Consider the following 23,877-nt stretch of genomic DNA (forward strand, 5'->3'; position numbering starts at 1 on the left):
TCTAAATAAACCTCTTCCTCCTTCTTCGAATGTCATGTCAACGATCCTTCGCGAGGAATAAAGATCACAACAATAACAGAATAGCGATAGAAGTTCCACGTGACAAAGAAGAAGAAAAATATGTTAGGCCGGCTGGGCCAGCCGGGCTGCTCAAGATGCGGCCACGTCCGACGCATCTTGGGTGTGACGCGAGGGACCCTTAGGACGATACCTCCGGAAGCGACGGCTGGCGGCACTGTCTACGACAAGACGTACCAGCGCTCCATAGAACTGCCCGAGGTGTTTTGGCGACAGGTCGCAGAGAACTTAGTTTGGGAGCGGAAGTGGACTCGGGTTGTAGACGACGTCAAGCGGCCCTTCACAAAATGGTGAGTTGTGCGTAAATGAAAAAAAAAAAAACAAAAAAAAAACGGTTAAAGTGCAGGCGAGCTGGTGGAAGTTATACATGATGACAATACATGATGATGATACTGAGGCGATCTGGAATAAAAAAAAAAAACGTTGAACTCGGGTGATGTTCATGTAGATGACTTCTTTTCGGCATCACATAATGCAAGCCCTAGGCACTCTCAAGCTGCCTCAAATACTTTAGTGACTGCAAATATCAGATCGAGCATGGTTTAGTTTCTTTAAATTTAAAGTAACAAATCAAGCAAATGACTATTTCGCGAAAATGATCAAGAACGTCTAACATATTTAGGTGTAATATCGTAAACAAACAATTCGCCTGATGTGTACGTACGTTACCACTACCCCGGGCATCAGATAAAAATGTTAGTTAAATCGTTGCCTATCATATATATCCTATAATACAATAAAAAAAATTTTTAATTATATTCGGTGACAGGCCAAGAACGAAGTGGAAGCTCCTCCCAGGCCTTTCCACATTAGCAAAGCGAACGGGGGAGAGGAGGTCGCCTCCTCTTCGGCGACCACTCTGCTGATTACTCACTTTTTATGATGATGATACTGAGGCGATCTGGAAGCAAAAAAACGTTGAACTCGGTTGATGTTCATGTAGATGGCTTCTTTTCGGCATCACACGATGCACTTTCTTTTATATGCACTGTGGAAAGGGTGGGAGAAGCACTTCGTTCTTGACCTGTCACCGACTATAGTTATGAAGGCAAAGCACAAAGCTTTCAGAGAGCACACATAGCTATTTTTGTCACATTCTTTAAGATCCTAAATGCGCGATTATAAGTATAGAGGCTTTCAGGCAGCTGCGCATGGGCGCCGCCATAACCGACCTTCACTTTTTGTTCCCTCTTATTCCGTTCGCTCCACTTCACCATTACCACAGCGGGGCAGGTTATTCGGAGGAGGCACATATATCACATATTGCCACTTTAAGTGCTACCGTGTCCTTCTACCCAGCATAGGCCCTTGTGGGGGCTCGTCAACGCCCGCTTCAGTGGCTCGGCACCTCGGTAAGACAAGAGAAGATCGGCTATGGCGGCTCAATCTGGCGCGTGCTGAAAGCGTCTATATATTGTGCTATACTTATTTCGAATGTTCCGCCACTATCAGTGAGCAAAATTTCGTTGTCCCAAATAATTGGGCTCAATGTGCGCCAGGGCTGACGCTGATATCTGTGCCTCCTCCCTTCACTCACGTATCCGTCACTCCGACGGTGAAGATAGCCAAGATGGGTTACCAAATCAACTGCAGCTATCGTCGTGCACATACGATGGCATGCAACTAAGTTGCAAATGTAAGCGTCGGGCGACACTTTACAGAATAAGCCGAGAAACGCGTTGAAACGCGACGAGATACACGAATGCAACGCCTTCGCCAAGGCGCGGAGGGGAGAGTGGAGTGCCGAGTTGAAGCAGTTGAAGCCACCTCTGCCTTAGGGCTGCCGCGTCACGTGATTCCAAGAATGCCGCGCCCATACGACGGAAGCCAACGCGCGCGGTTTACAAACAAGCCCGCGCTTGCCTACAGATGCAGCCGCAGCCTACGCGGCTACAGAAGGTAGGGTGACTACGCGTGCCCAGAAACCAGATTCGCTCTAGGTGAAGCTTCTGCTCATGTGCCATGCCAACAGCAGCTCCACCGCAGCAACGTAACGTCAGAGCCGGAAAAAAAAATCGAGCCTTTCCACTTTGGTGAAGGAGGAAGAACAGCGAAGCTGTACTATGGGAGCTTCCGTGGCGTTGTCCCGCCTGCGCTTCTGTTCTCGGCGGCGTTTCAGGCGAGCGATCTGCTCTTTTTTCACAAGGGATTCGGAAGCGCTCGACGCAGTGGAACTCGAGGCGATAGCGGCGTTTATGCGGCCATTCGCGCTGCTGCGCGCGTCGCCACTCCTTCCGCTCCCGTTCTTCTTCTTCCGAACGAACGGCGCGCCCAGAGACCCCGGAACGGGGATGCAACGGGGGCTTGAGCACCCGCTGACATTTTTCAGGGGGTGCTGGGCAAGAACCAATGAGAAGGCCTACTGAACAATGCCTGCACTCCCCCACCCCTCCGTGCTCCCGTTGTTGTTGAGCTCCGCCAAGCCACGTACTTGGCTAGGGGCAAGCACGCGTGGCTCTGTTTTTGTTACGGCTGGTTATTCACCAAATAGCGGCACAACCTTCGGCCACGAAATTCCAGAAAAAAATTTAAGACGTAAAGCAAAAGTGTCAGTAAACCGCGGACGACGCGGCAGTTCCGAGAAAAGGGGGAGAAAACAAAAAAGAGGGGGTGGGGGGGGGGGGGGGGGGGGGGGGGGGGCTGGCGCCTGGAGCCGGCATAGCACAGTCAGGGAGATCTCGTCTCTTCCCTTGCTTGGTCATCTTCCTGGGGCCCTCCCATACTGCACTCGCGTCTTGGCCATGCGGGGGAACGCACAGCGCACTGCTTTTGTCCACACGGCCAGAACAGCCGGCTTGTTCGTTTTGCTTCTATTTTAAGCAGTGACGTTTCCCAAGAAACACAAAAATATCTTCTGGCTTTTTTTTTTTTTTTTAGATGCGAAGCATCTCTTGCTCGGGTCTATGTCCCGCGGCGTCGTAGTCCGCACTCACACTACGCATGCGCAACTCTCCTCCTTCCCTCTCTCCAACAGCTGCGCGTTACTCTCTCCGCTCTCTCTCTCTCTACCAGCTGCGTGCACTTCGCGTGCGTTCGGTTCTACTCACACCGCGCGCGCATGCGCAACTCTCCTCCTCTAGTCTCCTCTCCTTCAAGTGTGAATATAAGCAGCGGTAACGCGCTGCGCGCGTTCTGTTCACCCGCTGTTGACTCCACTTCACTCCGTTCTTCCGATGAAGTGTGATGGAAGCAACAGTCCCGTCAGTTAGTGGGTTGGCGCAAGCAAGCGTCAGCACCACCCCACAAACAGCAACGCTACGTCCACTGAAGACAAAGCTGCGCAGCGAAGGGCACGCGACGCTGAGCGCAAACGCTTGAAGCGAGCGGCAGACCCTGAACTACGGCAACGAGAAGCGGCGTCCATTCGTCAAAGTCGAGCGGCGGATGCTGAACTACGACAACGTGAAGCAGCGGCGGTTCGAGAACGTCGAGCAGCAGAACCTGAGGTTCGGGACCGTGAAGTTCAACGTAAACGTACACAGCGAGCGGCGGAACCCGACCTTCGAGAACGGGAAGCCGCGTTGGCTCGTGAACGTCGAGCAGCAGAACCTGAGGCTCGGGACCGTGAAGTTCAACAACGTTACTAACACCATTAATAACACCGTTAATAACGATCCGCGATGCTCCGCATCACCCCATGGTTCCCCTCGGGAAGATGGTGTAATTTTTTTTTTGTTTGTTTCATGCAGCTGCGCTTTTTTTTTTTTTGGCGGTCTGAGCAACACCGAGGGTCGGGCAATAGACATATTGCTATTAGCGGCGAGATGGTTTGGTGGCGGCCTCCTGTGGTTCCCCTTGTGACGTCATTACCTTGCGAACAACAAGTTCGATGGTGTTTGTAAATAGCATAGAGGAAGCCTGAAATCATTGCGCTCTCAAAGCAACACTGCCCACATCGTCGAAATTAAAGTTCTTTCATTCCTCTTATTTCCGTCGATGGTATACCCTTCCCGACATCAGTCAGCTCTCGGGCCAATCGTGGAAGGCCGACCACAGCGACGCTTTCGGTCGCGCACGATGCCAATATTACCCAAGCATCAAGGAGAATGCAGGGATTGGTGTTCCACGCGCCGCACGTGCTGGCCTCAGCAGTAGTAACTTTTCTAAAGCAAATACTCAAAACAAATGCCATCTTGCACGTGCGTTCGTCAACACTTTATTTTGTTATTGGAATCTTTTATACGGGGAAGGCGTGTGGCGTATGGAACACCAATCTCTGTATTCTCCTTGATGCTTGGGTAATATAGCAAATGGTTTATTGCTTCCGCGGGGAGAGCCGAAGCGCGAGCCGGGGAGGTGGTTTGCGCGAGAAGAAACCCATTCTTGAACGAGGGACTGCCTACAGATGTAGCAAGTTGAGGGAATAAGGTATCCCGACTCCCAAGGCAAGAGGAGGCCTTACCAGGCGAGGCGACACAGGTTGTCAAGGGAGAGACCGCACCGCAGTCTGTGTTGAAGCACTGCGTCGTCGGAGAAGTCAAAGTGTCCTGGCAGTCTCGCCTGTATTTTTGTGTCTGGTTTTCGAGACACCATTTGGTTCTTGGCGAGCCAGAGCATTCTGTTCAAGCGGGCACCCTATTATGCACCAAGACAGTTTCACCCTCTTTACAAAGACGACCATAAAAATAGGACACATGCTGAAATAAAAAATGGCATTGCCAGTGAATGTTTACCACCAAAGGATGACCGCGTCCACCGGTGGTAATCTTTTGTTGAAATTTTCAAGAATGCCTTGTTAAGCTTTTCACAAGAACGGAGCTGTGCCGAGGACATTCACAGGAATGCATCCACGATTCAAATACACCCTTGAAAATGTGAGCTCTCTACGTGCAGGCGCCCGATTTTCCAGTGCATTTTACATCGACACCGTAGATGGATGCCACTGTATCGCTACTACTATCGTATCAGATTCTGTCAACATCTGCTTCGTGACAGGAATTTTGGATGGACGCATGGACACACTCTATAGACCTTTCCAGCGGCAGTCTCGAACGAAGCGAGCGGGCAAAAAATGCTGAATCACTGAGCTGTGGACGCATGCGCAACGTCCGATATACCGCAGAGCAGATCAACAGCGGATGCTTGGAAGGCGTTCCACAGCCCAGCAGACAAAGATGGCAGCGCGCAGGAGGCGATTCCTGCAAAGGTCTATAGGTAGTGAACAGTAAAAGTTTTGTAATGGTTGTTTTTACAATTTTAATTTTTCACCCCCCTTCCCTCTTTATTTCGACCGCTAGCGCACCCCCCCCCCCCCCCCCCCCCGGTTAAATATACGTCCGGGGTATACGACCCATCATGAGTCGAAAGGGCGACGGATAAAAGCGCTATCGCGATCTCGACGTCACGGGCCACAGGACACACACGATTGGTAGGTGAGACGATGACGTTTTATTCTAGTATAGGGCGGCGCCAATCACGGTGCGTGCTCGATGGCACGAATTCAGGATGGCCGCTGACGCGGACACCGGAGAAGAAGGATTGGGGAGAGACGGCACGGAACACAATGGGCAACTCTCCTCGTCGTACGCGAGTGATCTTTATCTCCGGAGAAAACCGAGTACCAAGTCGGCAAGCCGGTTGTCTGGTTGCCGCCGTCGCTCATAGATGGCGGTAGCTGTCTGGAGTTTTGTGTCGACACGCCGCTTGACCGCGTACACGACAGTGGGGGAACTAATCCTTAACAGCGTCGCTGTAAAAAAAAAAAAAAAAAAAAAAAAAAAAAAAAAAACAGTCGCATAGTTTAATCTACAGCGGCGAGAGCTATTTTGAAGTCACTATATCCTGACTCCATGTCTCGTCTACGTTGCTTGCGGATAACTTCCCTACTTTGGTAGCCGGCTGGATTCTGCAAGTCCTCAAAGCAACATGGAGTGGAGTCATTTCTAGTTTTTGGTGACCCGGTGGCAGCGTCGCATTGACGTTGCCACCGGGTCACTAAGAATAAAGCGGTCAGATCGTTACCGCTTTCGAAAGTCGTCCAAAAGAGTTCGATTAACGATTTCAAACGAGCAAGCAATTCGTTCAAACGCTATGGAAAGACCCTTATGAGCTTCCAAGGACGCAGATTATTCCGGAGCGTGACAGAAAGTCGTTATAGTCGTCCGAATAAGTTGTCAATAGCTATAGGATATCGACGGAACTAAAGAAAGCGTTCCGCTTCCATCCGCTGTCTGCGATTGCAACGCATAAATATGATATATGATAATCGTCAATGACACCGTGACGATCGAGATTGGCTACTGAAACAGACTCAGGCCTGATGTAGACGGAAAAAAAGAAGTTAAATTCGTAATTTTTAGCAAAAAAAAGAAAAAGAAAAGTGGAGTTTTGCTTTGGAGATTTAACTATAGTTTGACAGTTCTGCAAGTGTCTACGCCTTCAAACAGCGGCCCGCATTCTCTCTTGTATGACGAGGTCTATCGATGTCACCAGTAGTCGACGCAGACTAGGGAGCCTACATCCTCGCCGACGCGCGGTACACAAGCAGGAGCAATTTTAAACTGATGGGGGAATGTGAGCAAGAGGATTCAAGCACTCTTCTGCATTTCAAAAGAGCGTGGTAGAAGCCTTGTTCCCGAATGAATTTGTTCGTTACCTTCGCAGAACGAAGGGGCGTTTTCAAGAAATCTAGTCTCAAATAAGAAAAATTGATTAAAACCTCTGTGCGGTTTATTATTATTTTTTTTTCTTATTCTATTGCATGGCTAGAAGCTCACCAGGTTACCCTTGTTTCGAGCTCTCTTTCAACCGAAAACCCGCTGCTCAGGCCCAGGGTTGTGCTCAGACTGCTTCGGAGAAGAGAAACGCTATCGGAACGAGCTACTAAAACTTCCTATTAATTGCATTATATATACAGGGTGTTTTTTTTAAGCTAACATATTTGTTTAAAAAAGCCGTGAAAGTTAAACTTATGCCGCTTGTGAAGGTGAGTTATACGGCCAGGGGGACATATTATACGGGGCTAATCGTAATGATCAGTCAGCTAATTAATTAAAAAAAATTAATTAACTTTTTAATTAATGAAAATAGACATATGGTTCCAATTAGAAACTTGCTCAGCGTCATCGAAAACCACTAAATCAGTAATTTTCAGAAATACTTTGAGCGCGTGAGAAGCGTAGTAGTGCACTAAAGTTACCACTCGTGGAGCAGGTATACAAAGCTAGCGGTTGCGATAAGGCGCCCGTGCGATTTTTTCCGTCTCTTATCTAGCCCCAGCCTTGTACATGCTCCACGAGTGGTAACTTTAGTGCACTACTACTCTTCTCACGCGCCGAAAGTCTTTCTGAAAAAGACTGATTTAGTGGTTTTCGATGACGCTGAGCAAGTTTCTAATTGGAACCATATGTCTATTTTCATTAATTAAAAAGTTAATGAACGAATTAACGTTTCGCGGCGTCGGCGTAACCGCGCTAAATTTAGCGGCAAGATTGACGTCACGTTACTTCAACACCAATTCAATTCCCCGCTAAGTTTAGAGGGGAATTCAATTGGCGTTGCGGTCATGTGACGTCAATTTTTCCACTAAATCTAGCGGAGAAGCTGAATTTGTTCATAGGTGACGTGACACCAAGTTATGGTGTCACGTCACCTAAATTTTTCCGCAAAATTTAGCGGGGAAACTGCATTGGAGGAGGAGGAGGGGCATACCCTCCCTCTGTACCCTCCCCTCCTCCACCCCAAGAGCTGCACTCTAATTTCGCATTACAAAAATTAGTAAACGTCTTTTATATTTTTTTTTTTCCCCAGTCACGAATTATTTTTCAACCAGAATTTCAAGAAATTTGAGTCAATGGTTCATTATACATCCCGAGGTAGTAATAAACAGCTCAACGTGATTTCTGAAAAAAAAAAAATTATACAGGAGTACATTTAAGATAATTTATGTGTAGGAATGCGAAAGCATTCGTACACGCCGCGCATTTGTACGATTAAGCAGCGCGCAACCCTCTCCCTTTTACCGGCGCGGGCCGCAGCGCCAGGAAGAGGGCTTCTCTGTGGGGTGGCGTTCCTTAGAACTATGACGCGTCGCAGCCAATAAAAATTTATTGCTCGTTTCGCTCTGCTGGAATTTAGGTGCCATTTTTCGTAATTACAAACAACGCTTGCTGCGCTCTATGGGACAGTTAATGTTTTCGCATTAAAAGTGCAATATGTTTTGCGCAATCTGTACTTAAAGCTTATCGCAAACCGGAACCGAAACCTCGTCAGCTGCGCTCAAACGGGACCTTTAGCAAACCGTTGCCGTGTTCCGCGGGGCGCGCGTTTAAAAGCATGCTTCAAAGGCTCCGGTAGTGCGGTGCGCCGAACACTTCAGCGGTTTGCTAAAAGTCCCTAATATTGCTCCTGTGTCGTCACCTACATTCTCTAATCACGTGGTACAAATCGTGAAGTCACGTTCCAGGCACATACGTGGGCGGGCACAGTGCAGGGGCGAAAGTGTCGTCTGCTACGATCGGCAGTCTGCTACATCCGGCGACGCCCGCACTACCAACATCAACTTTTAGGCGAAATTCGAAATATTTGGCGTGTGGTCTATTTAGGCGATACTAAAGAGAATTGCATTGCTCTCATCACATGTAAAATGAACCGGAGTTGCCCTTTAAGAAGTTTCGCATTTCATGAAGAAACATTTTTTTCAAAGATTTTTGGCTACAAACGCACACACACACACACATACACACACACACTCACACACATATATGTATATATATCTTGAACAACCAGAATCAGTAGTTTTAAGGTGAACTGATTCCCAGGACTGACGCAGGTTTCCGGGGGGCGAGATCAGCGTCTGCTACAACGCGGTAGACCGACACGTGGAAGCCGGGAAAGGCGACAAGGTGGCCCTCATCCACGACAGCCCCGTGACGCAGACGGTCACCAAGATCACTTACAAGCAACTCAAGGGACAGGTAGGGTCGGCAAAGAGCGAACGATATATGCTCCCTGCAGCCAATCAGCGCGACGGCCGTGGCAGCTCTCCACAGGAGAAGTGCATCCTGACGACACGTGGTGTTTCGCTGCGACGCTCAAATTGGCTTGTTGGGGTCGTAGCTCTTGCAGCTCGCAAAGTTATCCATAATTACGAACCAGCGCACGGGCCGACAGTCATTAAAAAATTCAAACGCTCATAATCTGTATTTAGTAAAACTTTCTCTTTGTTGACCCCATGTCTCATTTTTTCATTCTCTGGTTGTTGGGCTGCCATCTTATTCCTTGGGGTCAAAGAAGAAGTTTGACTAAACACAAGTTATGAGTTGATAGTTCAGTTCCGTATTTCTTTTGAGTGTTTGGAATTTTGAGTGACTGTCAACCTGTGCGCTGGTTCGTAATTATGCCTTACCAACTTGCCCCATCTGCAGTATCAAAAGTTATGCTACTCGGCTCTCACGTCACGCCACTGGGGCGGTGCTGCTGTGGGCACGGCGAACGCGCAGAGGCTTCACCTCACGGGATCCTTGTTTCGGGGCAAACACAAGCCAAGGAAAACATCGCTGAAAAGGACCAAGGCAAGAGGGGCAAGACAAGGCACCTTGTCTTGTCCCTCTTGACTTAATCCTATTTTTTTTTTTTTCGGAGCTCTTTGCCTTAGCTATGAACCAACTGGCCCAAATCACCAACTTAAAGGGACACTGACAGAGTATTTGCGCTCGCCAAGGTTTTTATAAATTATATACATGCCATATGAGAGTCACCCGTGTCAGACGGCGTTCTAAAGATCCTTTTCACCAAGCTCTTTTATAAAATCGGCCAATCTGCTCGCGACGTTGAGTGCGCACGTGCCCTATGGCGTGCGCTGGTTCGCCGATTTTAAAACGGAGCTAAATGAAAAGGATCTTTAGAACTCCACCTGACACTGGCCGGTTTGAGTCGCGCTCACTGTCTTATCCGTGGTCACGTGCCGCTTTGTATGGTTTAGACACAACCACCAAATATAATCAAAGTCGTGTGTCATCGAAGGCGCACACTCAATATTAAAAATAGAAAAAAATTAGACCGATTTTTTTTGGTGGGTACTAAAAACCTGCAAATACGTTTGTTAAAAAAAAGCTCCGCAGCCACGTGATTTTGGCCAACTCTCTCCTCCTCTATAATTCTTCTTCCTCCCCAGACCGGTTTCGAGCAGTTGCGTTTTTTGACTTTATTGAAAATATACGTGACGCTGTAGCAAAGCATTGATTGGGTAGTCTTCCGACACCGTAATAAATCACCTAGGCAAAAAAAGAAAGAATAATATAAGTATTTTTGGGGGTGTTGGTGTCCCTTTAGCTCTTTCCTGCACCATGGGAAAATTAGCAATTTTCCAAGGATCCGTGCAAACACCTTTTTTCCTAACTTGCGTATGGAGAAATATGACACATCCAAATCTGGCTAATTAGTTGTCCTTTCAAAAGAAACAAAGGTTGGTATAATGTAAAAAAAGATTTTTTTGTTTCATTTTTTTTTTTTTTTTTTTTAAATACAACGTACGTGCGGAAGGCGGACGTATAACCGCCGAAACTTCTACAGCTATGTCAAACGGCAAAACAAGAAAAATTCAAAATATAGACAATGTGCCCCACACCCACGGCTATTATACTTGTGAAAGTTAGTATACTCTAACTGACATGGTCTATTTTCGGTTCGTCATAGAGTTAGCCTCCATAACACGCGTTTTTCAACGAAGGAATGCTTAGAATGGTGAAACAGAGATAGTACACCTCACATCCCCAGCAGAGTGCTTTCTTTGTGTTCTACCTTGGTTTAGTAATAGCCTTGATTGCAGTTCTCTTATATTTCGCATTTTTGCACGCCGGCTCAGAACAGCATAGCCTCAGGGCAATCAAGATTCGTGTGACACGTCGCGCCATCTAGCTTAAAATATTAGCAACACTGGGAAGGTTCGTTCGCCAGCCTGCTTGCTCGTGGGGCGCTGTTCACATATCACTTCGAAGCTGTTGATTTGTGCGTTTTTCCCCTTTTACTCTTCACATTGCTATCAAATGCCGTATTCGAGCAAACATCGAAGCTGTAGGGTAGGCATTAGGGAGTTTTCGTAGACCGCGTTTCCCCCTCCGCTAAGCCCTCCGCAACGAAGCAGGCGCTACTGCGCCGGCGCGCCGATGGCCTTGACTGTAGAGTTCCGCTAGCGTAGATGGTTGCGGAGAGCGTTGCGGGACAGCGGAAACGATCTACGAAAACTCCCCATCAGGGAGTTTTCGTAGATCGTTCTTGCCGTCCCGCAAGGCCCTCCGCAACCCGCTACGATAGCGGGAACTCCACAGTCAAGGCTATCGGCCCGCAGGCGCATTAGTAGGGAGTTTTCGTAGATCGTTTTCGCCGTCCCGCAAGGCCCTCCGCAACCCGCTACGATAGCGGGAACTCCACAGTCAAGGCTATCGGCGCGCAGGCGCAGTAGCAACTTTTTCGTTGCGGAACGCCTAGCGGAGGGGGCAGCGCGGTCTACGAAAACTCCCTAGTAACTTCTTCGTTGTGGAACGCTTAGCGGAGGAGGAACGCGGTCTACGAAAACTCCCTATTGTCGTGTACCGGACTGTCGCAACCCCGAAAGCTTAGCGGAAATGAAGCTCAGCAATTTCCCGTCAATTCCGTGTGAAATAAATACGACACCGTCGAAGAACGGGGAAAAAAAATTTGTAAAATAAGCATTCCGTTCAGAATGCCTGACTTCAGGTAGATTTCTAAATGTGCCATTTGACTCGATATTTAAATGTCATGCGTTCGAAGCCCGGCATTTTCTTTGGGTCTGTTGCAATGACTCCATAGAGTCAGATCAGTTCTTTGAGATTCTCACTGCTCTCTGCTCTGCAAGCACATGTTGATCGAACAATGGTTTGTGGACGTTGGAGCTTTGTTACCAGAGTCAGCTTTTTCTCTGCTTCGTCGGCTGCAGAGCGGACTGTCGTTTGATCGCGTAGCTGCCCAAGATAGCTGCTCTATTTCGGCCCGTCTCTATGCGGTTCTAACTTGGTCCCCGTTGCGAGAAAACAGCCTACACAAGAAATAAAGAATGTCCGTACCCCACAAGGACAGGTTATCTGTGCGGTGTTTATTTTTGTTCTATGTAAAAGAGAACCGCATATATCTTGAGTTCCGCGTTTTCGGTTTTTATTTTTTCAAAATTTGACGCACTTCATTTGGTGTTTATTTTAAAATTTAATTTTCGGTTTATTTCGGTGTACAATTATGCCCTCAAAAGTTTATCGTTTTTTTTTTCGGTGATTATAAAATAAACACCAATGGACACCGAATCAGATGATCCTTGTAGCTCTGATGTTTGTGACCACTCAAAGAATAACGGCACAGAAACGTTGAAAAAGAAATGGACACTTTGTTTGGAAAATGTGTGCAACTGTAAAAGAAACAAGAAAAAAAAAACAGAAGTACAAACAAGTAAGATATGTACCTATGCTAAAAAAAACATGTAACTTCACCTTTTGTACACCAGGATGACGTGATCTTATTATAGAAAACACACATGTACTTTCCCAGGTTCTCGTTGATCCGCACTTTTAATGCGAAAGCATTAACTGGGTCTCAGGGAGCGAGCTAACGTCATCAGTCTGAAGTGCGAAAGCGGTAGATAGTTTCCTTCGGTTCCATTGGCTGGCGCGCGTCGACGGAGCTCCCAATGGCCGCTGCGCTCGTCAATTTCCACAACCGCTCACCCCATGGCGCTGCGTGTCCATAAGCATCCAAGGTCACCAGGGGAGCACACGCACCGACCGGCGACGAAAAGTACGCAGCAGACGAAAAAGGGAGCGGACGAGCGGCTTGCATATGCTTTCGGATTCACAACTCATAAGAAGTGCTTAGGTGTACTTCGATCTTTTTTCTTTCCTGATAATGACCCAGGCACAATCTTCAATTTGGCTGGGGCCTCCTCTCCCCCCTCCCCCTCACACAACATTTTGTCATAGGCGGCGGCCCCCCCCCCCCCTTCCCCCCCCCCCCCCCCCCGAAACAAAATCCTGGCTACGTGCCTGTAATGACCCTGAGCTTCAAGAATGCCCTCTCAACGTTAACTCTGGACACTGGCAGGCTGAGGAGATGAAGTGCTGCCTGAGCCAAACTGGACCGATCAACCAAATGTGACCGCCAAAAGAGACACGGTGCGACGTTTTGAAGCACAACACAACACGCAGAGCTTGCATCATATCAGGCCTCCTTACAACGAGTTTGAAAACACGCTCGTACATGGCGAAGTCGTGGGGCATTTCGGACTTCACGTTCCGGTCGAGTTTAAAACAACGTAATGGCACCTGTGTATCCCATACATTCACACACGTTTCGATAGACACTGTCGTTTGACCTTTTCGCCACGGCTCTGCTGTACGACTGGAAGGTCAAAGTAACCTTTTTCGGGTAAAGCCAAATTTTAGAAAATGAATTCGATGTACTTTTTTTATCGGTTTAAATTGAAAACGCCGAACCTACAAACTGACCTTTTTCGGTTCAACCCGAATATTCAAAAATGAATTCGGCGTGCTTTTATCGGCTTTTATTGGTTTAAACCGAAAACTCCGAACCCGACGAGAATGAGAATCAGCTCGTGACGAGCAACTGCGTACGACGAGGAACACCGTCCAAATTACAGCCCTTGCACGAAAAACACATTCCTTGGACTCCACAGTCGTCTTTAACACAACGACGAGGGGACGGGAAACAAACCCGAAAATGCTATGTCCCCAAAATATAGTCCGCTAATCATGCAGAAAAAGTTCACTTAGAAAAAAAAGAAAAAAAAAAGAAAAAAAAAAGAGAAAAAGGTAGGTGAGGGTGAGGAAGGGTGAAGGGGCGTTTTTAGCTCCGCTCTTGAGAAAGAAAGAAGCTCGACAAAGTCTTCGCTTTTGTAATTTGAAGCGGTGCAAACAACGTAAAAAAATATTTGTAGAGCCCCTCCACTTCACGTAAAGATGGAGGACCAGTGAAGCTGTTATCTTTACGACGCCTAGGACGGCTTCTTGGACGAAGTACGACGCCTAGAGGATGACGTCGACGGCCTCAAGGACTACTTTTAGGACGATCTCGAGGACGACGCCTAGAAGACGGCGTCTAGAGGACGGCGTTTAGGATGACCTCAGGGACGACATTAATGGTGAATTCCGCTCGCAGATCTCGAGCGCTCCAAAAGCGCTCCATTTGGAGCGCGCATATTCCACTCGCAGATCTGGCTCAAGTTGGTCATCTTCCGCTCGTAGATCTCTGGCAGCGCCCGCTCCACGGAGCGCCCCAAACTCCGCCGAACTTGCTCTGCGGGGTTTCACGGATCTCTCCGGAAGCTGACAGAGCGGCCCACGTGACTTCCGTCTAAATCGGCGAAATCGGCGGTGCGCCTGCGCGGCCTGTGTGCGCGGCGAGGTTGGAGAGATCGGCGGGCCGGTCGGGTCGTGGAGTCGGATCTGTTCGGGTGCGCCGGTTGTTTACTCTGGATTGTGACGGCTCGAACGCTTCTACCTCGCTTAGATCAGGGATAAAGAGTCGGGAATGCGGAGCGTGGCAAATCGTAAGCGCTGACGTCTGTGATCGTGAGAGGAAGAACAAGAAAAAGAACAACAGAAAAGCCGGAGGCAGACGCAAGGTTAGGCCTATTCATTCTGCAGCCAGTGATTGTTTACCTTTTTACGCTGCATTCCGTCGGCGTTTTCCCGTGAAATAAAGCAAGAAGTGGTTAGGCAACGACCGCGCAAGTGATGGTTTGTTACATCTGTGTTTATTGAAGTCGTACTACAAATCTGAACTCCACGCTGGCAATCCCTGTCCGTGCCCCGCCGCTTCGAGGCGGCCGAAAGGTATGTGACGGTGCCGAACGCGGACGTCTTCGTTATTTGTGACATGGGTGCCGCGGTACGTATAATTTCGCCCGGCCTGTGTCGCGTGTTACTTCTGCATCTAAGCAGTGACAGTCGTCACTGGTCGTTGGAAAGATCCGCCGGCTGAGGCGTTGGTGGGCTGGTCAAGTTCAAGCAGCGGCCATTTTGTACGGCGGAGGGAGGAGGGGTGGAAGGGGTGTGGGGGAGGTCGCTCTAAAAATGCAAGTTTATCTTCCCCTCGTCGATTCGGAGCGGGTCCCAAGGAGCGGAATTTTGCCACCCTCGCGGATTTTGGAAAGCGCTCCAGATCTACGAGTGGAATTCACCATAAGACAACCTCAAGGACGACCTCGAGGACAATTTCTAGGACGAGCTCGAGGCCGACGTCTAGGGCGACCTCAAGGACGACTTCTAGGACGACGCCTAGAGAAATTCAGCCTTTCCACTCTGGTGAAGATGGAAGACCATCGAAGCTGTACTGGCTCGAGTTTTGTGTCGACACGCCGCTTGTCCGCGGACACGATAGTGAGGGAACTAGCCCTTGACAGCTTCGCTGTAAAAAGAAAACTGCCAGCTATATCAGGCCATTCGATTTTATTGTGTTAGTTCCCGTTTTAGGTTGTCCCCACCTATCGAGGAGTGCACTTACTAAGACACCCTCCATGCTAGAACCACACAACCAAACGTTTGATAGATTCTTAAAAGAGTCGGTAGTGCAGTGCGCGACAACATAACGCTCGGAGTTGGTAATAACGTAGCTTCGCGAGGGTACGATAGCGGCACTGCCAATTTTAGCCTTCCCAGTGTTGCTTCATTTGGCCACGGTGGCGCACTCTGGAACTTCTTAGCGCCTATACTGATGCTTACCGAAAACCATCTGTTAAGCGACGCCTATATCGTTTTAAGTGTCCCCAGAGCTCTTGAGGTCTAAAAAAATGTGCCGCAGTGCAGTTGAATTATGTAAATAACGCCATTTTTTGTTACAAAGACTGATTCTCCCAGTTAGCCATGTGAGACAACTGCAACCACCTTTCCCAGGACTATTTTGACAGCCCACCAGCTTGTGAGATAGCTCAAACCACGCTGGAACCGAAACCAGAGCTATTCGGTTTCCTACGAGACCGTGGAACATAATTCTCCGCCCCAAATTTATGTCTTGATGGCGCTTGCAAACCATCAATCAACGGTGATCGATGGCTTAAGTTGGACAACCACCGGCTAATACAAGCCTGGTTTTTAAGCCTCTTGCGATGGCTTACGACCAACAGCGCAGAAATGCAGCCGGTAGTAAGTAGTCACAAGAGGCTTAATAACCGGTCTTGTCTCAGTCAGTCGTAGTAAAGCACAAGTGTGTGAACGGGCCTTTATGGGCGCGGTCAGGAAAGAGTTAAACCACAATGACCGTGCCTTTCAAGGCCAAGTCGACCGATCCGTTCCTCTTTTCATATCTCAACAGGTGTCGAAGGTTGCCAGCGTCCTCTCGAAATGGGGCATCAAGAAGGGCGACCGCGTCATCATCTACATGCCCATGATACCGGAGTCAGTGTACGGAATGTTGGCATGCGCACGCATCGGAGCCGTACACTCGCTCGTTTTCGGGGGCTTCGCAGCCAAGGAGCTCGCGGTTCGGATAAACCATGCTCAGGTAACTCGAATGGTCGTAATCTGGAATCCTCCTATCTCTGGAATCCGCCTGTCCATTTCAACTTAGATGGATGGATTGCAACGGACGCTACGAACCACCGGAGCAAATCCGTGGCTATGAGGGTGTCCCATGTCCTTCGGGTTGGGCGGAGCGACGCGGGGGGCGCGGAGTCACGTGACATGCTCCGAGCTACGAATTGGTTCCGGTAGGTCGTAGCGTGCGTCGCGGTACATCGTAGGGCGAATTCGGGTATGCAGAAGCCCGAGTGGCGGTCAACTATTTCTTAGGAGGATTCCCATCTGCTTGTCACTGCACTGGAACTGACACTGGATGTTTTTGCTCTCCTACGACCAGGCGGATGCTTGCCTGTCCGTTAACTTTGGCATCGAGGCTAAAAGACTGGTACCCTACAAGACCATCCTAGACGAGGCGATCAGCCTGTCCGAATACAAGCCGAAGAAGTGCCTCATATTCATGAGAGGAGAGGAGGACAGGGTCAGGTTGATTGATGATACTACAGTAACGCATGGCATCGACCACTGTCCCTAATCTTTGCAGGACGTTCCAATGACTGCCGGCAGAGACGAGATATGGCAGGATGTTGTCCGCGGCGCACATCCGGTAGACTGTGTCCCCATTGAGGCCATGGAGCCTCTGTATCTACTGTATACTTCCGGTACCACAGGACTGCCCAAGGTAAAGGCTAAGGTTTGCACTGATGAAAAATTATATCGTAGAAAAACAGTTCACCCATGTTGATGGAGTAGCATAGCAATCTGGTGTGGATGCATACATGTCTTTGGGACTTTTAGAGTTGGGGGGGGGGGGGGAGTGCCTATAGTAGTTCCAATCGAATAGCACTGCATCATTCATAGCCTACACAGGGTGAGGGTAAGCCATGACGTGCCAGCTCCACTTTTGGATTGGAAGCAGTATTTGCACACCCCGACTCTAGAGCCAATAACTGTTTATTGGGAAAAACCATGATCGAGACATCTAGTGATCATTTCCTAATGGCAAATACAAACAAAATTACCTCTCGTAATGAACGTCCCGAGATCCTCAACGTGGCAGAAAGTGCTTTCAGTGCTCGGAGTAGCTGTCTTTCAGCGAAATGCTTGCAGTATCAATGCTTCCATTCAAGTTCTTTCCACCATACTAATAAACAAATTTGTGGCATTTAAGAAATGAAGAATGCACATGCACAGCTTTGATCGGCGTGTTTGGGATTGCCCTTCGCGTACCATGTCCCCCCGATTGTATAACAAGTAACCTATTTGGACTTGGCATGCCAGCTGTTTAATAGGTGCCCTTTGTCATCACACTCCAACAGGCAGTCGTACGGCCTGCAGGAGGACACGCGGTCAACCTGCTCTGGACACTCGAGAACGTGTATGGCGTCAGAGACAATGACACTTGGTGGGCAGCCTCAGACCTGGGTTGGGTTGTTGGCCATTCTTACATATGCTATGCCCCTCTTCTCAAAGGTGTCACAACCGTGTTGTACGAGGTTAGTTGCCTTGCGAGCAGCTTCAGCCCAAAGACATCTCAACCGTTTTCTTACCTGTTTTAAGGGCAAACCCGTGGGCACGCCAGATGCCAGCAGCTTTTTCAGAGTGATCAAACAGCACGGTGTGTGCGGCATGTTTTCGGCACCCACAGCAATGAGAGTCATTCGGAAAGAAGTGAGTGTAAAAGGCAACATAATTATTTTTGAAAGAGGAACATGCATGGACTGCCCGAATTCTGGTAGCACCGAAATTTATGGATCTCGTATCGGTCAAATGCTTTTTAGCTGCGTGCCTCACTATTGCATTTTGCAATGCCCGCAGCCGGCGAAGGTATATTCTATTACTCGCTCTAATCAAGATTCGCCAAAGCAGCGCTTAAATAGGAATTGCACTTTACTCGGGGACATGGACAGCTAAGAAAATCGGAGAGCTCAAGGAACTCACAAAGGTAGCCTAGAGAACCCCCGAGTTCCTAAGAACTTGGTTCGAGAACCCAGGAGATAATGCCATGCCGCCCTGTTCGGGGCTCCTTTTTCGCAGGATCCCGAGGGATGCTTTGCAAAAAATTTCCCGATGAAACAGTAAGGAAATATGTATTTATACATTACGAGTGTAAGGGTCGGAGCTAAGCCACCCGCCCACGTAGGTTGCGTCAAGTGTTCTTGGCTGGAGAACGATGTGATCAAGGCACACTGAGCTGGACGGCAAAGACATTTGGCGTTCCCGCCTTGGACAACTGGTGGCAAACGGGTAAGCACACATAAAAGCAAACTGCAGGCTTCGGACAACGAGCTTAAAGTGTGTGAACGGGCCTTAACCCTTTCAAATGCCGCTCGCCATTTATCGTGAAAATTTTTTTTTTAAAGTATAGGATCCCCCTACAATTGTTACAATGACTCAATGCTCAATATATCCCCCCCCCCCCCCCCAAAAAAAAAAAAATAAATAAATAAAAGAACGAGGGTTTTAGATATACACATTTGTGTACATAGCATACGAAGCGGTTAGGTGTTGTTTCACTTTTTCAGAAACGGGTTCACCAGTGACAGCCACGTGCGTCGGTTTGGGGAACTCAATGGATGTACCCGAGGAAGCAACGGGAGTTCCAGTGCCCGGGTGGGATGGTAACGTGGCTGCCGGTATTGCCGCTCAAGTACCCGTCTGATATTGCGACGTTTCAGTTAGGGTGCTCCTAGACGACGGCTTGGAAGCAGCTCCAAACCAGCTTGGTACCGTGGCCGTCCGGTGAGAACTCTACTTAAAGCGTCCTGTCCACCAGTCGGTGGCGGTGACTCTAAGGTATCTTGCAAAGTGGGCACAGTCACATGAGATCGGTGTCCTCCAGGTTGCCCTTGCCTCCAGGAGCCTTCTCGACACTCTTCCGAGCAGACGACGCTTTTGTTGTCAAGTACTTCGAGAAATTTCCGGTAGCCTCCAATTGCAATTTTAAGAAAGGGCAGCAGATAACCAACTTCCTCCATGTTTCCTACGATAGGGCTACTACGACACAATGGACATCGGTATTCGGCACAAGAATGGGTACATCAGCATCCTCTCCAGAAATGACGATGTCATAAACGTGGCAGGGCACCGCCTTTCGACCTTCCAGATAGAAGAGGTGACTAACTGGCAGTGGCCACAAGAGGGAGGGGGCGCTACGTACGACCCAATTCAAATGCGTCGATTTTCGCTCTTGCATGCAGACCATCATGAAGCATCCGGACGTCGCAGATTGCGCGGTCGTGGGGGTTCCGGACGAGATTAAGGGAGAGGTTCCGCTTGCACTCTTTGTACTCAAGAATGGTAGGTACTGTACATTGGTCATAGGTGCATAGTGGGGAAACCTCGGGCCTGTGCAGCACTTTCGGGACGCATCATATAGATGCACATGATTTTCGGACTTGTGGGGATGATTCAATAGAGTAACCCAGGTCACATGAGCTATACTCGTTTTCACCTCGAAGACTGTAGTAAAAGAATCCTCACATTCCCTTTTTATGTAGAGAATTAAGATACAGTAATCCCTCGTTATAACGAAGTCAGCGGGACAGCAAACTAAATTTGACATAAGCAATAATTCGATAAAAAAGATTAAGCAAAAAAAAAAAAAAAAACATTGCCGGCAGCCTCGAAGGTTGACGGCAACACTGCGCTGTAGACTGGTACGAACTCCATCACGAGACAGAGAGGCAGTAAGGGGAGGGAGAGAACGAAGGGACACAAGAGATCGAACACACAAGAGGGGCTTTGGACAGCATGGTGGACGGGCTTATGCCATCTCACCCTTATTTCTAACAACGTCTTGTAAATAGACACTTTATTTGTGTAATCAACATGGTGTGAGAAGTGGGAACACTCCTGGCCGTATATTTAACCAAACAAACCTTGGTTATGAATACCCCGCGGCAGCTTTACTAATAAAAAAATAATTAAGTGGTTTTTGCCGAGAATTTCATCCCGTCATCAGTTCTCCTCGAACTGCTCCAGGCATCGCAAAAACACCGCCGCCACACCGCACCTTCTGCTCCCTGCCTGTGCCTCCGCGTCGGCGCATCGGAAGCGGAAGTGGCGCTCTGCCAGCTCTGTACGCTCTGCCCTCCGTCACCTGTTCACTTCTTTTCCCAGTTTACCGTTTCCCTCGGTCTAGAAGGGGGAGGAAATGCAAGGGTCTACATGGGCCTCCGTGAAGGCTTGCGTGCTTTCGGCACCGCGGCCTTCGTAATAAGCGTGGTCGGCCACCGATAAACTTAAAATAGTATAGTTAAAAATGCATGCATTTCAGGAGGGACAACGCTAACTTCGATAAGAGCGATAATTCGAAAAAAGTGATTTCGCTATTGAGGAGTTTCAGCGACGGTGTCGCCGCCCTGGCGGCCGGTCGCCGAAAGAGAACGAAGGGGATAGTTTCGCTGGACGTTGGCTTTGTGTATACACTCCGTGCGACGCGACCGGCGCGCCGCCGCGCGGCCGTTACCGAACACTGGCAGTGAGAGCCCCAGCGAAACGAAACCACGCCGACCACGCCGCGTACATTGGTACGCATTGAAGTCGGAGCGGTGCGGTTGCGTTGGGTTGACAGCATGAACTACTGCGTCGTTAAGTGCTCCAATAGTTATGCGTCGTATCTCATGGGGACGAAGTTTCACAGTTTTTCACCTCGCCGCTGTTTTGTGGGACAGCGACAACGATATGGACCCGTGCCGTACGACGCAAGAAATTTGGTCTCCCGATCATGTTTGCCACTGTGTCGGCACGGCTGAGATATTCTGCACTGCCTCTTTGCGCTCTGCGTTTGTTTTCGTACTAGTAACGCCTACATATCTCAGCTCGAACTGAAATGCCATCCCACACTCGCGGGTATGCAGTGCGAATTTCGTTGAAGGAATGTCTTCCAAAGAAGTTTCGTCCCCATCTTACGTGTCGATGATATTTCCGAACCAGTATGGCACGCAGTCTGTACTTCATGAAGAAAGATTCAGACGGTACAAAGAGTGACAAATATGAATCTAAGGGAAACTACAATGAAGCTTGGAAACACTGGACAATCGATGTTTGAGTTTGGAAGTTTATGTGGTGTCCTTTCTTTTTTGATCAGCCTCCTTTTGGATGGGGAGCGCCGACACACCGTGTCTTGTAGACAACAATTTTTTTTCTCTGCTTTAGAGCCACCTATCGCGAAGTTATTTGAACTGGAAGTACCGTCCACTGGTCCCTTTCGACCTGTAAAGTGTGCACCTCCCGGCCATAATGAGTGGTATTCTTTTGACAGTCTTCGACGGTCAAAACCGGCTCCCATTTGGTTACGCCACCCAAAAATATTTCCATCTGGTTAACCTATGCCACTTCTTTTAGATATAATAAGTATTTTGTAAAGTTACGGTTGTCAAAGTACGTGTGTGCCGAAAATCAGCACCTCGCACAACCAGATTACTACACAACAGCTGACCGCAAAAGTCTTTGACGGCAAAACCGTGTGTTGGCCGGCAACTTGGTTTTCTCGGCTTTGAAACCGTTTTTCGTAACGTTGTTTCAATTGAAAGTATAGTGCACTAGTCCCTTTCTACCTGTAAAGTCTCCATCTCCCACGACGAGTGGTATTCTCTTTAAAGCCCTTTTACGATCAAAACCGTTTCCCATTCAGTTACGCCGCCCAAACCAAATTTCCACCTGGTTTCCCTATGCCACCTATTTTTGGTATTATAACCGTTGTGTCAAGTTACGGTCATGTCCAAGAACCTATGTGTCTAAATCTGCACTTCGCACAGCCCGGTTATAACACAACATTTTGGGTCTAATATTGGATATTTCTTACAGCTTTATTCCTTTATTCGTTCGAACCATAACTTTCACACCTGCTGTCTTAATAAAACTCGGCCCACTTAGTGCACACATTTAGTGAACATCGCACTCGCCTCCAAATATCATCGCCCCAGCAGTCCTACGTTTACAGCGACGAGCAAAATCAAATTTCCCACTGAGAGCAATTATGGTGGCGGCCGTCTTTAGGAAAATTGCTAAAACCCTTTTTTCGACCGCAGCTAAAGAAATTACCCCTATAATAACGACTCAAACCCAATATATAAGAAGCGGAGAACAGCTAAATGTCCTTCTTAAATCTGCCCCAGCACTCATGCAACGTCACCCTCAACCTATCGGCTCAAAAAGCAAAAGTTCCGTCCGTGCGGGGTTCCGCCGCCACAGCTTCGCACGCGAAAAGGCGCCGCAGGCTGCTGAGCGCGCCTCACTGTCGAACGCCAGCTCCTCCGCTAGCGGCGCTACGCGCGTTTTTCAAAGCGCCCCCTATAGTTCCCGCACGGAGTGTATATGCGTTGGCCGCGAACGTAGGCTTATAAACTTCGGCAGCAAGAATATTACGCGGCTCTAGTGTTACGGTACGGGCAACAGAGGTGACGCGATCTGCTACGACTAGCTACGACCACCCGCCGCAGCGATGCAGGCGTCGAAGGAGCGCAACCTGTATACTACGCAGTCAGTCGCCGTCGCCCGACGCAGGTCGTTTGGCATTCAGGGCTTTCCGCCCCGGGTTCTTCGCTTGTACTTGGAACAGAGTATTATTTCCTGTGCTTGTGTGTGTGCTCAGTGGCTGGATATGGACCTCATAAAGCAGTTTTTCAGACCCAACAGCGACTCAAAGTTGAGGGCGGAGGGGTTTGCAGCAACGCTTTCGTTTGGTGCACGGGTGCGACGACTACACGGATAAATTTTAAGATTGCTGCAAGCAAGGTGGCCCACAGCCGCTTTATGTTGACACGATTTTGACTGTAAGTACTCCGTGCAAAGGCGAATCTATCGCGTTTCTAATCCACCTTTGTTTTTGTTGTTTTTAGCACGCAGGACCGACTGCTAAGCAAATGCTTCTGTACCGATCACGGAGTGAATGTCTTCGGCCTTACATTGCGGAATAAAAAGTCATATTCGTTCAGCGAGAAAACTTCCCTTTCGAGTGACCTTCTGACTGATAATTTTCCCGTACTTAAGTGCTTTAATCAACATGATCGATTAAGTTTGCTTCCCTAGTTAGGATATTTTTGTGCCACATGCGGCACTAATGCTTGGCATGATGTATGCCACTGGTGGTATTGTGAATTGGTTTACTTCCAAAGCTAACAGTGTGACAGGTGGGACCATTCAATTTGCTAAAAATGTGGTGATATGGGAATTTCGTTGCATAACTAGCGTTTTACGTTTAAGATTGATAAGAAACATGCTCATGTTATGATGCATGTCTACAGCATAAGCTTTGCAGATCCAGAATGGATGTGCTATAGGCTACAGCCTCAAGATTTTTAATGGACCAATTTGGTGA

General features: G+C 48.5%; 1 protein-coding gene across 1 annotated transcript in view; it reads left to right on the top strand.

Moving 5' to 3' along the window:
- Positions 1-120: 120 nt before the first annotated feature.
- The window catches only part of LOC8053442 (acyl-CoA synthetase short-chain family member 3, mitochondrial), a 34,924-nt gene continuing 11,167 nt past the window's right edge, over positions 121-23,877 (top strand). Inside the window, exons 1-14 of the mRNA XM_040222484.1 lie at positions 121-368; positions 8,849-8,993; positions 16,351-16,539; positions 16,894-17,034; positions 17,098-17,235; positions 17,873-18,049; positions 18,114-18,380; positions 18,591-18,631; positions 18,697-18,800; positions 19,079-19,174; positions 19,232-19,295; positions 19,396-19,477; positions 19,546-19,668; positions 19,754-19,853. Coding sequence (XP_040078418.1) covers positions 121-368; positions 8,849-8,993; positions 16,351-16,539; positions 16,894-17,034; positions 17,098-17,235; positions 17,873-18,049; positions 18,114-18,380; positions 18,591-18,631; positions 18,697-18,800; positions 19,079-19,174; positions 19,232-19,295; positions 19,396-19,477; positions 19,546-19,668; positions 19,754-19,853 — 1,915 coding nt within the window. The remainder of the gene's footprint in view (positions 369-8,848; positions 8,994-16,350; positions 16,540-16,893; positions 17,035-17,097; positions 17,236-17,872; positions 18,050-18,113; positions 18,381-18,590; positions 18,632-18,696; positions 18,801-19,078; positions 19,175-19,231; positions 19,296-19,395; positions 19,478-19,545; positions 19,669-19,753; positions 19,854-23,877) is intronic.

Source organism: Ixodes scapularis, unplaced genomic scaffold, assembly GCF_016920785.2.
Source record: "Ixodes scapularis isolate PalLabHiFi unplaced genomic scaffold, ASM1692078v2 PGA_scaffold7__128_contigs__length_106722199, whole genome shotgun sequence".
NCBI lineage: Eukaryota > Metazoa > Arthropoda > Arachnida > Ixodida > Ixodidae > Ixodes > Ixodes scapularis.